General features: G+C 36.5%; 1 protein-coding gene across 4 annotated transcripts in view; it reads left to right on the top strand.

Moving 5' to 3' along the window:
* LOC107206925 (ephrin type-A receptor 6) overlaps nt 1–21,589 on the top strand; it is a 379,928-nt gene that overhangs the window by 8,324 nt on the left and 350,015 nt on the right. For 3 of the 4 annotated variants that reach the window (XM_015633404.1, XM_015633396.1, XM_033518826.1), the window contains exon 2: nt 18,817–18,881. In XM_015633404.1, the coding sequence (XP_015488890.1) occupies nt 18,817–18,881 (65 nt within the window). Of the gene's footprint in view, nt 1–18,815; nt 18,882–21,589 lie in introns of those variants that run through there. The other variant, XM_033518822.1, reaches the window with a different exon arrangement.

Below are 21,589 nucleotides of genomic sequence, written 5' to 3'. Positions count from 1 at the left end.
AGAGTTAAAGGCCAAAGCTTTTAGTTTAGGTGACCAGTCTGTGACACCCAGTGCAAATTCCAAGGAATTAGTATTTGATGTTGTCAGATGTAGGTGGCAGGGGTTGACACAGGACCTTGGCTTTCAGTGTAGTCTTCAGTGAATCTCATTGTTATTTTTTCTTCCTGTCCATGACTAAGTTGTTCTCTGCTAGGAAGACTGTCTTCCGTTTTAAAAATCCCTAATATATCAAAACTCAGTTTCTCAAAATGCTGACTGCAGATGAAGTAGGTTTGTACCACACAAATCAAAGACTTGATACCTTTTAGCCATTTTGTGTACCTGGTCTCTTGAAAGCCTTCCTGAGAGCAAGGTCTCCTGGCAGGGACCTTGGCCAGCAGGCCCAGGGAGCTGTTTGAATCCCACTAGCGTGGGAATCAGCTCTCTTTGATGGAGACTGTGAGCCATAGGGACTACTTTAGCTCTGGCTTTTCCTGAATTTTGGGTGTGGGAGCTGTTAATCCAATTAGTGTAAAAATGTAGGTGATACAAACTTTCCCATTGCAGATTCTATATTTTGAAAGCTTCATTTTTTTCTCTCCCCCTTCACATATCATTCACCTAGGGTGCTTTATTTAGACTGACAGTGCAATCCTCTCCTAAATCAACTGAATTACTTAAGGCAAGACAGCTGTCATCTTCCAGGGGGTCAGCATTAGATGATAATGAAAACCTGCACCTTACTGGTGGTTTACATTAAGCAACAGAGGAATTTTAAAACTTGCATGCTCCATGTTCAAACTCCACGTTCAGAAGGCAAAAAACTCTGTTGGAAGTTCAAAGAGTTAATTAACAAGAGTCAGAACCATAGAGGAGGCCAATGGAGGTCACACTTGTAGGGAGTTTCCTGCTCTGTTCCTTTCTCATCCCTTCAACATCACTAAGTACATTGAAAGTTCTAGTAACACTCATCCTGTTCACTTTACCACTAATAATTCTCCTTACAAATTTTATAACGAGTAGTTTGGATTTTAAGTAATGCCCTGAGGCCTTATCATTAGTAGGTTTCCATTACTTTAAAGCAAATTAGGAAATTATTTTCAATAGCTCTAGTCTGACAGATGCATTTCAAACTTGAGAGATGTGCCTGAAGAAATAAAATCTGATGGAAGTTTGTGTTGTGGATGAATATTTTGAAAACAAAAAAGAAGATCAATAATAGATTAGGCTTGATTAGATGTTGACATTTAGAATTGCACATAGATTATGTTAAATGTAGTGACAACAGACAGTGTTCTTCTTGATTTGCATTTGTTCCTCTGTTTGTGGTTCAGGTGGATCATGGGACACACATTTCAAAGGTTACTAGATAAATTACCATATAGCTCAGCTGATTGTTCAGGCTTCTGCCTGGAGGGCTGGATGGTTTATAATTTAGTTTATGTGGAACAGAAGTTGCTTAATTCTTTTTCTATGAAATTCTGAATTGCTTAAATATTTAGATGAGTCCACGATACCCCTACAGCTTCTGAGTTCTGATAAAATCCCTAAATCATTGACATTGCATTGACAGAGATCCTGGTCTGGTCTTTGTTTTCTCTCCTGAGCTGTCAGTATTATTAACATGTTATTTGAGTAAATGTGAAATGTGGCCTTTTGATAAAAACGTCATTCTTAAAACCCTGTGAATATATTTGGCCTAAGTATCTTTTTCACTTGTACAGGTACCTCAAAACAGGAATTTTCAATGCTCTCTGTTAGCAGATAATTTACATTAGTGTTCCCTCCAGCTTTCCTTACCACACCTCAGTGTGATTAGTAACTACACATCAGTGTCGGTGGAATAAAATCACTTCATTTTTGTTAAATTGGTTCCAGTAATTCACCTAAAATTCCAGAAGTAGGAATGAATAAATAAATGAATGAATGAATGGAAAAATCCCTCAATAGCCAAATGTTTTCTGTGCACAAAGATAATTTACTGAATGTCCATTTGCAGACAAGGGTGGCAGAAGTGAATCATCTGGAACTGCACAAAGCTATGTAAATAAAATCAAGGGTACACTGTAATTCAAAACAGCAATGTTTGGTTTATATAAAATAATACCCTTCAGTTAAGCATTGCCTAGTTAAAGCTCTTCTTTTGTATAGCATCTGTAGGAAAGCAGGAAGTTACTGAATTGATATTCAGTCTGTGGAAAGAGGAATTGAAGAACTGCTCAGTCTTTTGCACTGATAATTTTTACCTTTAACTGTGATTTTGTGTTCTTGAGTCTTTCTCTGACCCAAGCAATTCTTTTCCTGATATCCAGTGTTCTTATCTCCAGATGGGATATGATTGCACCGAATTCAGTGAATGCATCATCCAAATTACCTGATTATATGAGCTGCCAGGTAGCTCATGTTGACTTCACAGTTATTCAACATGGACAAAAAAAAAATTACTTTGAATATTTGGGTTTTGGGGCCTTTATTGTGTGTGACATATGTTAAAAGCTTTTTTTTTTCTGGTTTAAACTAGGAGAAAACTGTGGAAAGAAATGAAGAAATAGTCTTGCTTTATAAAATGAAGCTTTATGAAATGCTTTATAAATAAAGGAAAATTATTTTTGGTGAGCTTCATGGAGGTAGTGTTCTTTGAGCAGAACATTTATGCAGTTGTGAGGCACATCAGTATGATTTTCATTACACTAAAGTAATGAATTTTTATGACTAAAGCTAAAATAGCAGTGAGCCATCCTTTATTCAGATAGTGAGATGGAACAGTGCATTTCTGATAAGGAGAGGAGGGGAAGAAAATAGGAAGAAGGAAGAGAAGATAAAAAATAGTCTAATTTTCATTACTTTCTTATGTGAATATTGTCATTCACAAAATTTTGAGTGTAGTCTGGTGGTAAAAAAAAAGAGTTTATTAACATATGTCATCTATAGCTGTAAGCATAGAGATTTGTAGACTCCAAACAGGTTCTAGTGCTTTAAAAAATGCACATAATTTAAAAAATATAAAAATTAAATTAATTCCAGTGTAGGGTAGGAAGAAAATGTTATCAATTTGAGTCCATTGATTCTGTTTTTATTGCTGAAAACTGCTACAGTTCATAAAATGCTGTTTTACAGGTTATTAGTCCATAATGTGGATTATGCCCTTTGGACACTTACATTGAAGATAAATGCAGTAGTTTGGAGAGAATTGTGTTGAAATTCTGAAGAGGGTTCAGTTATTATTTAAGTTCTTTTTTACTGTGAACCAAAAGCAAAAGTGTTGGAGGGAGAGGTGACCCTTGGTTTCCAAGACAGGAAATGAAATTAGCAGTGGAAGGGTCAGTTCATCATTCAGGTAGTGGCTTCATTTCCATGGAAGTGAGCAAAACATGTCACTGTAGCATTACTGGCACTGACAGTGTTGTTCTTGAGAGAAAGAATTCGTGTTTGCATTATAGTCATGCCTGCCAAGATTATTTACACTGCATTGAGGGGCTCTGTAACACAGGGTTGGGAAAGAGCTTTATTACCACAATTCGCATGGCTCCAGTGATGCTGTATAAAATTACTAATTTTCACTTTCAATCTAGTTAAGCCACGTTCCCTCATTGTTCCTGTTGGAAGGCTCTTCTGAACTTCAGTGCTGTGAAATTCAAATTCATTTATGGGCTGCATTTATTAGTGAGTGGTGCTTATTCATTTATACTTGTGCTGGCTTTGTCTCAAAACTTAAGACTACCTTTCCATTCTCATTTTTTATCCAGCTCACTGTTGTAGGTGAAGTCACATATTTTCTTTTGGATTTTGGTGTGTAGTTTTCATCTTTCACTCAAGAGATTTCTGATCTCTGTGATAGTTACAGTTGCCTTTGCTTATTCTTCATCCTGTTTAATTCACTCTTTCTTGGAAAAAAAAAGGTGGCCAGAACCACATACAGCTTTGCTGGTGGGATTTTGCTGGTACTTTGTGCAATAGTAGTGGTTTTTATCATCCTGAATGTTGGACAGTTCCTGTCATTTTTGTCTCCTTCATTCCCATGTCGTTGGATTGGTCCTTGGCTGGCTTGTCAGCAGTTAATATGCAGATGTCTTATCTTCTCTGGCTGCTGCTGTTTCATAAATGAAATTCTGCTTGGCTCCCAGAGCAAAGAAATTCTTGCTTTGGATTGTCTGATATTTTATATTTAATGTCATTCCTTCCTTATTATCCCAGAAAAGAATTACTCCTTGTCTTCCCATAGCCTCCCCCCAACAATGTTTCAGCCTTTAATTCTGTTGATAATGCCTCCCAACTTTTCCATGAAAAAAATCCCATTAGACCAAGATTATCCTGGACAAGGACATTACTTAAATAATAAATAAGATCTGTCTCATGACTTACTTTTGAGGAATTGCACCACAAATTGTACAGTTAAATCTGTCTGTCTCAAAACCATGCCTTTTATGAACTTGCTTACATCTTTAGCTCTATATTTAAAGCAGTTAAAAACACTTTTACAACTTGTTTTAGTTTCCTAACCCAGAGTTATTTCTGACATTTATGCCATGAAATGTACATGATAAACTGAAATGTTCAATACCAATATGGTTTTGTCACACAATCAGTAATTTAATTATATCTTTAAACATAAATAATTTTTATAGATTCAAAACACTTTTTTGTTTGTATAATTCTGAATTAATGCTCAAAGAAGTACGGCTTTCTTGAAGTCAAATTGAATGAAATTATCCTCAAATTCACCTGTAATTTTACCTTAATGCATATAATTCAGATGTCAGCTTTTTCTTCCGTAATTTGATTCTGCTTGGCTATTAGGATTGCTCAGTGCTTACTCTGTTTTATTGCTCTTAGATGAAATAAATTAAGCTGTGTAACAGTATAAAAGATAATATTCATTGTTATAAAATTGGTATTTACATGAATGAAACATCTTAAATTCCTCCTTCATCTATTTTAAATTAAGTATGAGATTTAAATCACTTGATCTGATTGAGAGCAAGCACTGGAAATGAAGGGACTGTGGGCAATCAGAAAAGCACTCAGATTCTGATCAAGGCATTCATTATTGGTGGTGGGAAACAGCACTAAACAATAATTGATTGCATTATGGAGAGTGTAGAGAAACCTGCCATGAGAAAATATTCTATTTATAGGCTGAGAATGATTTTGAACAGGTAGGAAAGTGAGAGCAGTAAGTATTTCCAATTGCTCAGGTGTGGTGGCCGCTAGCTCTAGTAAAAAAGGAGTCTTTGGATCAGTCTGGGTTTATGAACTTTGTGTGATAAATTAGTATTCAATTTTAAATGGTATCCCCCTTTATAGTTGCTCTTTTAACTAGGAATGTAATCATATACTTAAATTTAGCAATGAAACATTTCCTTTTAACTCTGATTTTCTCCATCTGACTCCTTGTAATACTCAATAATTCTTTTTATAGGCCAAAAAGCAAACAAAACCAACCCCATACATGAGGTAAAAAAATGCTTGGCTTGAAACTATTCCTAGATCCAAGAGTCTCAATTAAATATATGATAACTCTCTCAAGGATGTTGTTTACTCTAGAATAACCGTGTCATTAATGAGAATGAAACCTTGCTTCTTGCAGACAGCCTTCTGCCATGCAGTCTGAAATTAGAAGTGAAGACAGCTTCAGTTGTCTTAGTTTTTGTGTGTCTGGTAAACTGCTGCATTTTGAAAGACAGTGATTTATATTTTTACACAGATCAGTTACAGCTATTTAGAATTTTACACTACCAGTTACTGATGATATATTTTGGATTCTAGCTACAGTTGTGGTGACAAGTTGTTTTAATGGAAGCAAATCTGTGCAAAACTTGTTAGCTGCATCCGTTTTCCAACTCCTACCTCAGTCCTGATGTGCAAAGAATAATAATGTTTCTTTTTAACAGTGTTCACTGTCTTCCTGTACAGCCTCTAAATATGTTACCACTTTTCAGTACCTCTCCTGACTATGAAGCATTCTCCAATCCCTGTTTTCCTTCAACTCCGGTTCTGCCTTCTGCTGTGAATTTTTTTGGCTTTTCAGCATAATATCTCTCTTCCTCTGCTTTAAATGGAGAGAGGGTAGGTTCAGATTGGCTATAAAGAAGAGATTCCTTACTGTGAGGGTGGTGAAGGACTGGCACAGACTGCCCAGAGGAGTTGTGGCTGCCCATCCTTGGGAGTGTCGAAGGCCAGGCTGGATGGTGTTGGTAGCAATCTGGGAAAGTGGAAGATGTCCCTGTCAATGCAGCTGGACTAGATAGTCTGTAAAGGACTCCTCTGAGCTGAACTAATCTATAGTTCTGTAATTCTGTGGTCTGCTGGATAGCCTTCCTGGACAAACTGAGCATTTTCATTATGTTGTAGTCTTCGGATAGGAGAAAATATTTTTTTAGAATTTTTTTTAGAATTACTGCCTATTTTTCCTCTTAATAGAGTAACTCATCTCTAAAGTTGTGGTGCCTTTCTCATATTTTCTGTGCTCAGACATTTCAGGCAGAATGGCAAAAGAGGAAAAAAAAAAAAAGTTTTAAACAAAAATGTCATAAAGCACTTTTTAATTCAAACATTTCCTGTGTGGTAATCACTGAAATATAGAGGTTCCCATCTTGTCACTGGCAGTGTGTGTGTATTATTATTATATAGTCTATATTTGGCATTGCCTGCAGAGTCCCTGGGCAGTGCTCCAGCCATCCTCAGTGACATTGCTCTTGCATCACTGGGTTGTGTAACAGGCACTTAAGTCTCAAGTAGCCCTTTGAAGCAATGCTTTGAGCCAAGTCCCACAGAGCTGCTGTCTTTCCAGCATTTGACTACTGATGCAGTGCTGTACCTGTCTAAATCACCTCTTGTACTACAGAGAATCTGAAAAAATGCCCTTAAAATAATGGAAAAACAGTCTTTTTACTTTCACTTTTTGATGTGAAGTCAGAAAAATTATTTACTTTATCCAGTTAGATTATTTCATAGTGCAAAAGGAAAAAGAAGGGTAACTATATACTGTGGAAGATGAGCCCAGTTACTCAACAGTTTACTACATGAATGATGGCATTCTGATATCTATTTAATGCTTTTCAGTAATCTTTGAAATTTAAATCTCCTTGAATGTGCATTAAAAGTGTATCATTCAAAGCTCAAAGTTTCTGCATAGTAGAGGTGGGTACTCCATGCTGTCCAATATTTTAAAATAATTTGATCTTTGGTTAGTCAAACTTATTTGCTGTCAAGTAAGTGACAAGCTTTTCAGTATATTTATTTGTTTATAATGTTAAAAGTATTGCAAACCTGATTAATTGATAAAAACAGTTGAGCCTTCATGTTGATGTTCCACTGTATGTAAAGAGTCTAAGATTTTGCAGAGCCACTGATTATTAGTATTACTTTAGCTTGACAGCCTGACCCACCACCTGTAAAATGTTCATGCTGTGAAAACTCGGTGCTTGACACCATAAATTATAAATGAAGAGCTAGTGGAAGAAGTGATAGACTGACGAGGTGAAACAGAGAATTACAAAGCTCAAAAACATTTAAACTGACTGGCTGTGTGGATATTTAATCAAAGGAGATAAGAAACATTTTAACATCATGAATATGAACTTAGGAAATATCTCTGGGTATATTTGTCACGGGTGTAACAACTCTGCTTTCTAAGAAGCTGCATTTATTTTGGTATGTTTCTGAGGTTCTGCATTAAAATAAAAGAAAACATACAGCCAAATGTTAACCTCATTTTCTGAATTTTCTTTGTGTTCCATCCTGGAAGGTTTTTATTTTCATATGACTTCTGCTGAACTCCTCTTCTGTACATCATGGTCACTTTCAGTCTATAGTCTTAGAGTAGTAAGGCCAAGTGTATTAAATATCTCTCTTCTCAGGCAGATAACTTGTCAAACAAAAGAGGTACCACTTCAAGAAGCAAAGGAGAAAAACCGATCAATTAGCATGAGAGTGTTTTACACAGCTGAAAGTCACAGCTGCTTCTCCTTTGATATGCCCATAGCTTGTGGATCTACTGATGACTTTCCTTATCTACTGACAGCTAAAGTCATTACTAACCACATCACCTCTAACTAGCAGAAAAAATTCTGAATGTAGCCTTAATGTCCTCCTCTAGCCTTTGTATGTCACTTGCTTTCTTAGGTGTCCGTGTTGGTACATTGCAAGTGCAAGGCAGCCACTCACTCAGTCCCTCAACCCTCCCAGGTGGGATGGGGAGGAGCATAAAAAAAATGAAAACCTTGTTGGTTGAGATAAGAACAGTTTAATAATTGAAACAAAATAAAATTAATAATAATAATAATGATGTCATGAAGAAGAACAGTTGGAAGTAAAAAGAGAGAAAAAACCTAAGAAAAGTAAGTGATGCACAGTGCAGTTGCTCATCTCTCACTGTCCAATGCCAGGCCATTCCCAAGCACTGATCAGCTCCTCAAAGCCAGCACCATTCAGGCAGCACTCTGGGCATGATGTTCTGGGGTATGGAATATCCCTTTGGCCAGTTTGGATCACTTGTCCTGGCCATGCTCCCTCCCAGCTTTCTGTGCACTGGCAGAACGTGAGGCACTGAAAAGTCCTGCACTTGGGCTGAGCATTACCCAACAACAACCCAAACATTGCTGTGTTACCTTTCTTATTCCCATACTAAATCCAAAACACAGCACTGCAGCAGCTGCTGAGATGAAAATTACCTCTATCCCAGCTATTACCAGTCCAAACCAGGACACAGAGTCAATAAGGAGATCAGGGAGCAAGTCTTTTTATTTTAGTGGGAAATACTAATTTCATCCTGTTTGTGTGGCATTGCCATAGGTCTGGAGTGGATAATTAGAAATGTCCTGTCACTTCTAGAGGCCCATTTGTATGTGTTGTGGACAAATTCTGAGTGGTAGTTCAGAGTACAGCTGTGCAACAGATGGGGACTGAATACAGTTGTGCTTTCCCACCCTCTGCAGCACTTCATACGGACAAATTTAACTTTCCTGTTGGCTGGGAAAAGCAAGTGAGTCAGGATCTGCCATTTCTGGGCTGCATGTTTGCATTGCTTTCTGCATTGTAGCTTTTCTGCCTGCAAAATAGTGATGACCCCATTCTGGTTTTTATCATGTAAAAATATGGCCTGGGTGTAGGTAAAGTCTGATTTAAATCTGCCTGGAGTTAAAAAGTTAGGCTGAAGTACAGAAATACTAGAAGACTGTGAGAGAGTGGTAGAGTCTTTGGCTTCAGTGAGTGGGTCTGTGCACTGCAGAAGAGCCCTCCTTCGTGTTTCATGTCTGGAACTTCCCTGATGGTTGTTCCCATGTCAGGTTAGCGTGTATGTCAGAGTTTCAGAGTCCCAGTTCTTGCTCTCAGCCTGTCTGGAGCAGCTCTACAGCTCTGAGCACACCTTGTCTTGTTCCCTTGTATTAGCTCTTCAGGCAGAGGTTCTCAGACAGCTCTTCATGGGGCTGTGCTGCCAGTTGCAAACTTCAGTTGCTTCAGCCTTTGCTCCTCTCCTAAGATTTGTTTGTTCTGTTCCTTAGAGTCACCAAACTGCTAATTTTTTCATTATGGTTATTAAGTGACTACTTGAGTAAGCAGTGACCATCTGTCCTCCCAGTTCTGATTTGTGATGTTACCAGCTGTTCTCTTCAAAACTTTTTTCTTTAAAGGAATTGCTGTGGAACACTCCACACTTCTCACTCCACTTAAAAAGAGACAGATTGTGAGGCTGGGAGGTGTTTCTGTATCGACCTTCCCAGGTATGCATTGGGAAAAGGCAACAAAACTTTGCAATGCCATTTCATTCTTTACTATTAGAGAGGCTGTGTCTTTGGGTCAGAGCAGGGCGAGGAGGAATGGGTGCCTAAGGTGGGTTTGATTGTGCCCATGAACTCCAGAGGGAAGTTTCTACCCCACCTTGAATAGGAATTCTCAAAAAGTATGGAGCAATACTCCATAAGCAATACTCAATAAGCAATAATACTCCATAAGCAATACTCCATAAGCAATACTCAATAAGAGCAATGGCCATGGAGTTACTAACTTCAGAATTAGTTTGGCTGACAGTTATGTATATTTTTATATACATAAATATATACAGTATTGTTATAATTTTCCAAAAGCTTTTGTATGCTGGGGGGGGATTTTCACTTATGGATGTTGTGACCTTAATTTTTGTTCATTTTATCACCACTCAATACAAGTATTAAAATAAAAGACATAAAACAAACTCCTTGTAAGAATGCAGAGTAAAAACAGTTAACAGCAAAGTGAAGAATATTAAATCTAGCATTAGTCCCAACCTTAGAGAATAGGCTTCAACACACAAGTCATTTACCAGTGCAAGGAAAGATAAATCTGTTTGTCTGAATTTCAGTTGTTTCTAATTTCCCTAATGAAGATATACACTTAGGTTAATAAACAGGGCTGACAAAATTGTCAGGTATTCGTGTTCATTTAGGAAATGCTGCCCAGTAATCTGCTGTTGACATGAACATGATGGTGAATTGAATATCAATTAGTATTTTCAAGGAAGAATGAAAATTATTTAATAGGGCAGCTGGGCTCCTATCATCATTTTGTGGCTCCTGTTTTATCAGGGTTAGCTCTTGATCTTTTTGTATTATACATGTGAAACTAGAAGCATAGAAAATAATACAGCTCTGGTGTTCTTTCTGGAGCTGTGAACAGCATTAATTTATCTGATTTCATTTTAACAGCAATCTCTGCTGTAAAGGAGTATCTTAAAGCTGAGTCAATGGTAAGAACACATTGTTTCCCTGGTACCTAAACCCCTTTTTCCCCATTTCATTTTTTGTGAGGGGCACATTAAAGCAGAGCAATCTTCCTCTGCCTGCCAGGACTTCCTCAGCTCTGTGTTGACTGCCTGTCCTGCAGGGCTGACATTGCAGTGCTCAGCCCCCTCTGGTGCATTACAAACACAGGAATTCATCCCCCCTGGCTGAGCTATGGATTTCACAACCTTCTCCTGCCTTGCCTTCCCTTCTGAAAGTGCACTGATCAACAAAATCACTTTGAAATCACTTTGATGCTGCTCTTGAGGAAAAAAGCTCTGTTCAGGCTAGGAGAGGTAGGGCATTACCTACTCATTTTCCATTCCACGGTTACCTGAGGAAAACCTGTGGCCTCATCTTTTTCTGAGATAAGCCCATTTATTTTGGATATGAGTATGCTTTCTACCTCAGTAGTTTTATTTTTTTCTTGTGCTGATGAGTAAGACTCACATGGGAGAAGCAAGTGCCTGTGTGAGACCTCAAAATACAAAATGTTTACAGCTGTCTTAGAGCAAAATAACCTGCTGGGTGGTAGAATAAGTAGTTAAGATACAGCCATGTACAATTTGGAATCGTAACTGTTACCCTAGAAAGATTTCAGTGTAGAAATTGTCATGTGTTTCTGCACTGACAGAATTTCTCTGTGCATTTGGTGCCACTGAATGTATTAAGTGGATTTCCAAGGCTTCATTTGGTATTCATGAAATAAAACTTGGAGTCCACCTTCCATGAGGAAGACTGAGTCTTTTATGGACTGTTATTATGTGCCTTTAACTGATAAATTGTTGAATTTCTCCTCCCACTTGGATATCCTTGCCAGAGTTATAGACAGGGATTAAAATAATGTAAAGAAAAAGAACACAAATTTTTACTGTTCTTTCTTTTGGGTGCAAGGATTTGTGTTTATTAAAAATAATTGTCTGTCTTAGGTATTTATAAATTGTAAGTTACAGTAATTATCAGATATTTTGATAGGTGTATAAAGTATTGCAGTTACTTGTTTTATAGTGAAATGGCATTGCTAAGGGAGGAAAAATGCTCCTGTTAAATAAAAACTTTAAACCCTGAAGTTGACTTAGAGCTTGACAATTTTTTTTTTGATCTGGTTTTAAATCCTGGTTTCAGAAAGATGGGTGTAACTGATGTAACTGAGGGTTCTGCAATGGTTGGCAATGCTAGTAACGATGTAACATGAGAATAAAGGAGTTCATGCTGATTTTTAAAGTGAGAATAGAGGAAAGTATGAAAAAAGGATGTAGTAAAACTGAAACCATTGGGTATGAAAATGTTGGTTTCCATTCCAGAGAGAGACAGAGCAGGTGGTTTATAGCAGCCTTCTCCTCAGAGGAGAACATGCATCTTTGCATGTAAGGTATGGAAAGGATAATTCTGTTGTCTCAGTAATATGATAAATTTTAATTTAATTTAAAAAATGATGTTGCTAAGAAATAGGTAAGAATGTGTTCTAGGAAAAAATGTTGCATATAAAAGGTGAGTGGTGGCTTTTTTATGTTGTTTTGTTTTGTTTGTTAGGGTTTTTTGTTTTTGTTTTCCCAAAAGATCCATTGTTTGTTTTAGTCTTGTTTTCTCAGAGCCACAGGATATAAAATTATATCTATCCAGGAAGTCGTGGAAAAAAGTAAGACTGAACCACATAACTGACTCAAATGAAAAAAGAGGAGAAATTATTCCTTAAACATCTGTATGTCATGTATGGAAAGAAAAATGGTGCTGTGGGGGAATTAGGTTTTGAAGATTCTCACTGGAGACCTCATGTCATGGAGTAAAACAGTACCAAGATAAAGACAGGCATTTATCCAACATAACCCCATCTAATAATGTTGCAAACTGCTTAGCACTGAGAAGATAAATGTATCATGAATGGGATGTTTGGTTTAGTACATGAAAAATTATTCTGGCCAGTTCTCATTTAATAGAAGAGAATTTTAAAAGTGTTTGTGTGAATGTGAAAATATGAAAAACAATAGGTGATGTAGAAACTCCTTTTAAAAGTTCTTGATTAGGAAATCATTGATCATTAAAAAAAGGCCAGTTTTGGATAACAGCTCAATTTACATTGGAGGTAACGTGAAAGCAGAAACTAGAAATATAAATATTTCTCATTATTAATGAAAAAGAGAGAATACATGTGAAAATTAGCACATGTTAGAAAATAGGTAGTGTAGAAAACTGAAAATAAAAACTAAATGTGTTAGGTAAAAGCCCAAGTCTCACAACACTCAGGATAATGGGAATTTCTCTATTGCATTATGAATAAAAATGTTTGTGTGAATGGTATTGAACTATTTTTAGAAAGAGGCAGAAAATAATGTGTTTGAAATTGGGAAAATCAGAAATTAGTGATTTAGTCATGTAAGATGAAGAATATGAAGTACTCCCCATCTGGTGTAAATAGTTTTCTTCCAAGAGTCCTGAAAGAATTGGCTGAGGACATCTCTGGGCTATTGATGGTAAATTTAATGAGTTTGGGGACTTGGGGAATTCAGGAATATTGGAAAAGCGTAGGTGTTAGAGTTGTGGTTTGAAAAGAAAAGGGAAGCACCATTAACCAGGTAACTAGATTTTTATAAAACTCACATTTGGAGAAGTCATTTATCTCCCCTGCTCTGCCCCAAGGCAACAAGAGATTATGCAGAAACCAGGCCTGACAGTGTTCAAGGTGTCTTAAAAGCCTCCTGGAGTGGAGATTCCCCAGCTTCCCAATTAGACACAGCTCTCCCTCTTCTTTACAACTGTAGGGTAGCAAGGATTTTCTTAGAGTCTGACATAAAACTCTTGGAAATGTTGAGGAGAGTGGAAGGATTACTCTCTCTATTTTGCTGGCTCTAATCCCGCTTATCTCAGGCAAACAGCATTGTCAATATTTTGTTTACTCTCAGATTTGCTGTGACTCCTGTACACTTCCCTGGCAGAATTGCTATCTAGACAGGTGCTCCTCATACTTTATTACTGCATCTCATTAATCTTGCCTAAACCAGATAGCTGTTGCATGCAAAATAATGAAAATTATGGAAAAGGATTCAATTGATACATGTATAATGAATATAATGAATGCCAGTTTATTTAGTTAATGGAAAACAGGCCTGGTCATAAATCCAAGCATTTAAATAATTTTTCCCAGCTGATCATATGTTAATTGCCAAGGTAACTTGGATATTGCATATCCCCTTCTTCTTTCTGTCTTCCTTGGGCAGGCAAGACACAGCAGTAATATATTGAGGTTTTTTATATTATAACAGAATATGACAGAGTGACAGAATTTTCTGACAGTAAAAAGCTTAATTTTTTTTTAAAAACTAACGGCTTTTAAAAACCCCTGAGGTATAAGAAACCTTAAAGTAGTTTTAGTGACTGTTAAATCACAGAATTTGAGATATACACTCTTCTGTATTCTAACATTTTTCATTCTGAAAATAAATATAAACTCAATACCTGACAAAAGGAGTAGCAAGTAAGGAAAGAGGGTGTGCAGACAGGGAGGAGCTTTTCTCACTTAATAAAGGTCAGCCCTTGGAAATGAAACTTGTTTTAGTATAAACAAATGGATCTTTGTACATTCAACAGCAAAAACATAACCCAAGCTGAAAAAAATAATGATGAAAAGGAGTGAGTCTGTATAGGGTGGTGATCTAGATAGAGTTATAACAGCCTGTGAGTAGAGTGCTGCAGCAAAAAAACAGGTTATTGTGACCCTGGATATATAAACAGGATATAAAAATAGCCAGGACTCTTAATACATGTCGTTAAAAGGAATGATTTCAGAATACTCCATGTGATCCTCTCTTAAAAATGAAAAAAACAACCCATAAAACCTGAAAGAAAGTACAGACACTTCAAAAGAGAGCAGCAACTCTCTTGAGGGCTGGAAGTGAGAGACTTCAAAAGCTCTGTGTTTGCCTTATAAATACAAACTTTGCAGTCAGTAATAAAGTTTTCAGGGACAAAAAAAGGTGCCAGTTTTGCACATTTCTAGGGGTCATCTCTAATGCCTCCCTACCTGGCTGGAAGATACTGAAACTTTCAGGGATTTTTGGGTGTCCTTTACATAGTACAGATGAGATGTTCCTGAGTTCTTAGTGCTGTCGTCAGATCTGTGTATTTGCTCTGCTTTCTTGCAAATCTTAGGCTTTCCCACTGTAGAGGTAATGGTGAAATGTCTAAAATGAGAAGATCAAACTGGGTGATCCGACATTAGACTGTGATTCCACAAAGTTGTCCAAAATCCTGTATGTATTGTGTTAATTCACACATACCCTGTCTGGAAAAAGAAGAAGAGAAACTGGTGAAATTAATGTTTGGAAGACTTTTTTCCTTGGTTGTACAGAGACGATTGCAGAGTTCATCTTTAGAAGAGTATTTTGGACTGAAAATGAAAATTCCGTCCTGTCAGTCCTTGGAGCTGTGCTCGTCATAATTTTAGGTAAAACAGTTTCCTTGGGACCAGGTAAAACCTCTGAAAATATTAATTTCAGTTGTAAAGTCTGATAATAGCAGTGTAAGATAATGTCCAGAAAAAAGGAAACTGCAGCTCAATACGCCATAATGAGTAATAATGATAATACAATATCTATTAAAGTATGTGCTGGAAAACAAAGCTAAACACTTCTAAGAATGAAGTGTGCAGGTATTTAAACAACAGGCTTACAGATGTAAGTTTAAGTCTGTATATTATTGCTGGGCAAGTGTTAGTATCCCCAGTTCAGTTATTTAAGAAAGGACATTCAAGTGCTAAATCTGAGTTCTTTTATCCAGAGTTTTTTTTAAAAGGATCTTTGAGTTCATTTTGAGTCGTGACATGACTTTGTAATGGCAGACCTAAACTCCTGTTCACTGTGCAAGTTTTAGAGCCATCACCTCAGAAAACTGCCTGCTAAAAGTGGAGGTTGGATGTCACTAATGTCAATAACATTGCTGAGTTTCAACCAGCTTTTCCCATAAAATATTCACTGCAGTAGTTCCAGACATACTTCTGTTTATGCTGGCAGCTAATGGCTTGTCCATAATGGACACTTTTCATTTTTCTTAAGGATGGAGCTTTTTATGGCATACAAAGGAGCATAAATAAGTAAATGACAAGGGTCAATAAATACGACTTTGTGATCCCATTAGCTTTTCAGAGAATTTTCTCTTTATAAGCGTCATAGGAGTAGTGCCCACCATCTTTTTTTAGAATTCACTGCATGTGAATTTCCAGTTCTTTTGCAGGCAGAGGGGAAGCCTCCACTCCTGTGTGTAATTCAGATGTTTACATGCTGGCATTCCTTTTAGCCTGGAGCTCTTTGACAGAGGGAATTTTCTGCCATAAGAGCTGCTGGAAGTGCCTTGGCAGTGCAGATTTGTCTGCCATCAGGTTTGTGCTGCTGGGGGTAGGCTGCTTCTTGATCACTTCATTTAAAGCTAGCTTGGGTGTCTCTGTCCCACCCTGAAGTCTAGCATGGAGATAACTCCAAACCTCTGAAGTGTGTGAGGGTATTGCTTTATCCATGTCCTCATTTGTGTAACAGGCCCTGCTGAATCCACAGCTTCACTGGAGATTGTGTTTCTTTGGCATAAACATCAGATTTACTTGATCTTTCAGTGTTTGCACATTTTTGATAGATGGTTATTTTATGTCATGTAATACATGTGGTGTTGGAAAGACAATCTTTCCACTTTTACCATTTTCATTTCTGATCCTGCAGGTGATACCATTCTAGTCCTGGTTAGTAGTTGTTTGGTGGTTTGAATTCTCCAGGTGGAGAATTCTCCAATTGGTTTGAATTTTCCAGTTCTTACAGATTTGGTAGCTAGAGGCAAGAATATGTGAGCATTCAAGAGTTTGGTATGTCAAAGGTATCAAAAACTGTATTTTAACAAAACTCGATTACTCATTGGGGATCATTTGGTAAATGTATATGAGGAATATTATTAGATCATGGCTCAATTAAATCTAAACTTAATATACTTTCAGTGATGAATTTACTCTAGTTTTTAATTTTTTGAATGTATAGCTTTGAGCCTTCAAGTAGTACTTGATTAATTCAGGCAAGGAATTAATTAATTCAGGCTCCACTGAAGGAATGAATTCATTCATTTCATTTAGTTTTCCTTTCTGTATTTTGGGTCTTGTTCCACAGAAGTATTAATTTTGAATACGTGGATGATATTTATTAAATTGCAGTCTAGGTACCACAGACATTGTAAAACTGAAATGACTCCTCAAACCCTAATGCTGCTCATAGAAAAATTTATTTCTACCTGCATATCCATAGGAATCTTGACAAAGAGTGAGATATAAATTGAAATTTAGCTGGAAACAAAGTACATAACAAATAGTCCATGTTTTCTGGGTGGAGAGAGGAGGGGGGAAGAGATGGGAAAGAGAAAACAAACACTTAAGATTAAGTGAAACATTCTCAGAAATTTGCTGAGCAGTTGGTTCTTTCTATGAAAAAGAAATACGTAAACCCAGTTTGTTTGGGTTTATTTTGAGGTAACAGTAGATTATAACTTAAAAGTTTTACACAGGAAACTGCAGTGTCAAATGTCGAGTGAGAAGATGCTTTTTTTTACTCTTCCATAAGTGCATGGTAGTCTGACACAAATAGAAAATACTATGACAGCTGTAAATCACAGCTTTTTAAGCAAGTGGAAAACAGCAGGTGTCAATGAGGATGGTGATCTGTTTTTTTAAAAAGGTAAAATGGGGATTGTAAAAAGTGGTTAATTCTCTCATATTAGTCACAAAGCTTTATACAGTGAAGTGGTGAAGAAGTGGAGAGCAGACTACTACCTTTGTTGAATATATTTAAAAAATATCATTATTTGTTCACGTAAACCATTAAGCTTTTATGTTGTTTATATTGAGCTTTTTACTTGCCTCTAAGTCTGTTGACGAGACAGCAAACCTCAGTTTCAGGTTAAAAGTCACCATCCATTCAGACATGGAGGAGCTCTAAGTGTCACTGGTACAAAAGAGAAGGGAAGATGCTGGGTCAGGTTCCCTCTAATGAGCTGCCAAGTTCAGTGTCCATGCCAAGGTGCCTTTTCCATAAGGCAGAAACACATGAGCTGGTTCTGCTGCTGCTGTACTGCTCTATAGAATTGCATTATAGATAGCTGTACATTGATTATTTGGACAGACAAGATGTGGAAGATAGCACATGGCAATATAAACCCAACAATTGTATGAATACTGGGGTCATGTTTCAAATTAATTGCTTAATTATTTTTTTCCATCATCTAACAATTCAAAGAAGATCTGGAATTAGTGGGCTGTAAGGAGGAACTCAGCAGTCAAAACACACCAACTCAATAATTAAAATAAACTTCCCTGTATACTTAATTTTGTGTTTAAATCCTAATACATTTATTCATGTATACATCTAATACATAGATTTCTGAAGTTAGAGGGTCAGATGAAGCAATTCCATTAGAGGGCAGTAGTACCTGTGGGTAGAATGTCTCGTGCTATATATAATTTGTTTAGCACCAGTGAATGGAAACGAAAAAGGAAGTTAATGTAATTTAACATAAAAATAATGCAGACACGTTTTGTAATATACAATAATGTACATCCTATCATATCTCAAAAAATCCAACATGAATATGACAGAAGTGATGCAAAATATATGCAGCAGATATTAACACTGTGATACCCCATGCAAGAGAGAAACTGAAGTTGTCTTTCTGTGTTCTCCATTTGTAAATTGTATAACTTTATTTCTGGGAAGTTTATGGGTTTCATAAAATAAAACAGCTTACTTTTGAAACTGTGTATTTTATTAGTTTTAATGCTGCAGACTTTCCAGATTTGCGAGCAAGGGATTGTAGGAATGTGCATGTTTGATCAGGCATCTTTTAATGGTTAAATATCAATAGTGTACTGTGATTTGGCAGTGATTTCTGCAAAAGATTTAGTGGTTTCTATGAGTTTTGAGGCATTTTTAGTTAAAAAATGTAAGCCATGAAAGCCCAAATGAACGTGGGTAGCATGGCAACTTCAGTCCTTCCTGTTTTAATACTTTGCTATGTCTAATCCAAACAATACCACAAACACCATTTCTCTTTCCATTTTCAGTTGTGTTACTTGATACTACAACTGCCCTGGGAGAACTAGGATGGAAAACATTTCCCTTAAATGGGGTAAGTCTCTCACCATTTTGGTTATTTTGGTCTGGATTTTGGCATTCTGACACTCTGGAAGTGAATGACTGTCGTACTTGGGTGGATATTCCTGCAATATAGACTTGTCTGAAAGATTTTAGTTGTTCTTGGGACTGGAGCCGCCTGTGTTGTGAGTAGGAATTACAGATTACATATGCATTATTATGTTCTTCTCTTGCTTTTCTGAGTACTAAGTATCTATCTTACTTTAAATCCAATTCTAACTGTTACACATCATAAAGTTTCAAAATAAAAAAATCCAATGCTGGAGGAATGTGTTGCGACTACTTTTAAAATAACAATAATAATAATAATAATAATAATAATAATAATAATAATAATAATAATAATAATAATTATTATTATTATTATTATTATTATTATTATTGTTGTTGTTGTTGTTGTTGTTGTTGTTTTGCGAAATAAAAGGAAAAAATAATTTTCTGTTTTGCAAATTGGAACAAAAATTTTATGGAGTGAGAACCAGTATGGACTTCATCATCTGATAATATGGTACAAGAGTACCTAAATAAAAAAACGAAAGCATTAATAGTGTCTGTTAACCTTGGGAACAGTGAGTAGCTTTTTTACCCTCTAAAATTCAACCATCAGTGCTTTGCCAGTGGCTACACTTTCAGAACCTGTTTTTTTTCTTTCCATCCAGCTAATGCATGTCACAGAGTATCAGGGGCACTTGGAGTTTCACTTTTAAAGTAAGATGCACTGTTCTTGAGCATTTAACACATTTTGTAACATCAACTTGTAGTTCTGATGTCACTGTACATACTGCGTATCAATTATTTTTATACTGCCTTGCATTATCTCTTGATTCTTGTGTATGAGGCATATAATTACTTGCTTCTCTGAAATGAGCTCAGAAAATACTGAGAAAATACTCAGAAAATACAGTTTTTCTGAGAGAAACATCTTGTTCCATTTTCAGTCAGTTTATCTGCCATGTTCTGTTCCAGAAGGAAGTAGAAACTGTTTACCCTCAGCACCTTAATAATCCATTTTTATAAAATGCCTTCTGTGTCTTTGCCTTCAGGGATTTCAAGCAATATGACATTTCTTAATCTCAGCCTGTTTTCAACTTTATGGATTACTCTTTGTGTTCCTAGGCATAATTTCCATCTCTCACAGATACTTCTGTGTTTTACATTTTGTATGCAGTCTCACGCAATCCGAGTTACAATTCTGAAAGTTTTATTTCCTTTAAAAATCCCAGATAAAGCAAATACTGTCGTACACCATGATGAAAAATGAATCAAGGAATTTTTGCTCTCGCAGAAAGTTAGGACTGTCAATTACCACGATGAGAAAATCCAGTGAGGAATGCTTTGCTTGAGCACTGGGATGAGCTGCATTGAAGTGCACAGTACATTTGGAAAGCACACAAGATATAATTGCAGTTATTGTGTGAATTCTTAAAGGCTTTAAGTACTCCAAAATAGCCACAGTATGCAGACACAAAAACATGTGCACTCCAAGTTAATTCAAATCATAGCTATTATAACATGAATTTTTTGGTTCATCATACATACCCTAAACAATAGTTTTGCAGCCTCTTGAGGGTTTTGGATGTCTTAGGACCCCTTCTGTCTTTTAAGAACTGGCAGCACTTACTAAAATACATAAAGGAGTTTACATTTCAGTAAGACCCTGGGATTCAGTTACTAAAATATTTCACAAAAATGTATAAAGTGGTTTAAAAAAAAAAAAAGGAGCTAGGGTAAATATGGAGGACAAAAGCTGTTTGAAGCATAAAATCATAGAATCATTTATACTGGAAAAGACCTTTCAGATCACTGAGTCCAGCTGTTCACCCAACACCACTGTGTTCACCACATCCCCAAATGCCACATCCACACACTTCTTGAACACTTCCAGGGATGGTGATTCATGTTCACAGTGCAGCCTAATCTGAGTTACTCTTGTGTCCCAGCATAATCCAGAATATGGCACGATCATTGGTGTGATTATAGTGATAAAAATCTGTTTTGTCCCATGGTGGGCACAGTATGATTTTCTTTTTTCCTGAAGGAGAGTGACTGATTTTGAATTGTTGGTGTTTTTGGCAAGAAATTTTGTTCAGATACTATTGAAATCTAATGTGTAACTTTAATCAAACCTTTATTTTTTTTTTAAAGTGTTTTTGTGGTGTTTATGTGTGTAAGAAAAACGTCATTGACGTATGATTACTGCTGTGCTGAATATTTTTGATATTAGGAGGATGGGATGATGGGTTTTCTTGAGCCTGTGACATTTGCAGAAGTCATTAATTTACTGGCGTACTCAGTCACAATAAATGTTTTCATTAAATTAAAGAGCAACTGAAATAATAATGCTTTTGATTTGGGTAATACTGAGTATCCTCAGAGATTTTAAACTAACAGGCCAGGGTGAAGTGGGGTGAAAAAATCAGGAGGTCCTTTTGGAACTTGCAGAACCTTAACCTTTGCCTGCCAGATTTTGTATTTATAGTAGATTAATCACATAACATTTGTAAGCTTTCAGCAGTTTTGGTCATCATTGAGCCGCAAAGAGAACTGTGTTATCTATGTCTTGGGAATATAATATGTGATTTTTAAATTAAATATTCTTCCCAGTTATTTGTGCTTCTTTCCTGAAGTATGGGAATGCAGTAGATTTTTCTTACAAACGTGTTTTATTTGCGTGTCAGATTT

The sequence above is a fragment of the Parus major genome, chromosome 1 (genome assembly GCF_001522545.3).
Source record: "Parus major isolate Abel chromosome 1, Parus_major1.1, whole genome shotgun sequence".
In the NCBI taxonomy this organism is placed as follows: domain Eukaryota; kingdom Metazoa; phylum Chordata; class Aves; order Passeriformes; family Paridae; genus Parus; species Parus major.
The sequence above is the reverse complement of the archived record's forward strand: the minus strand, read 5'-3'. Positions and strand labels throughout refer to the sequence as shown.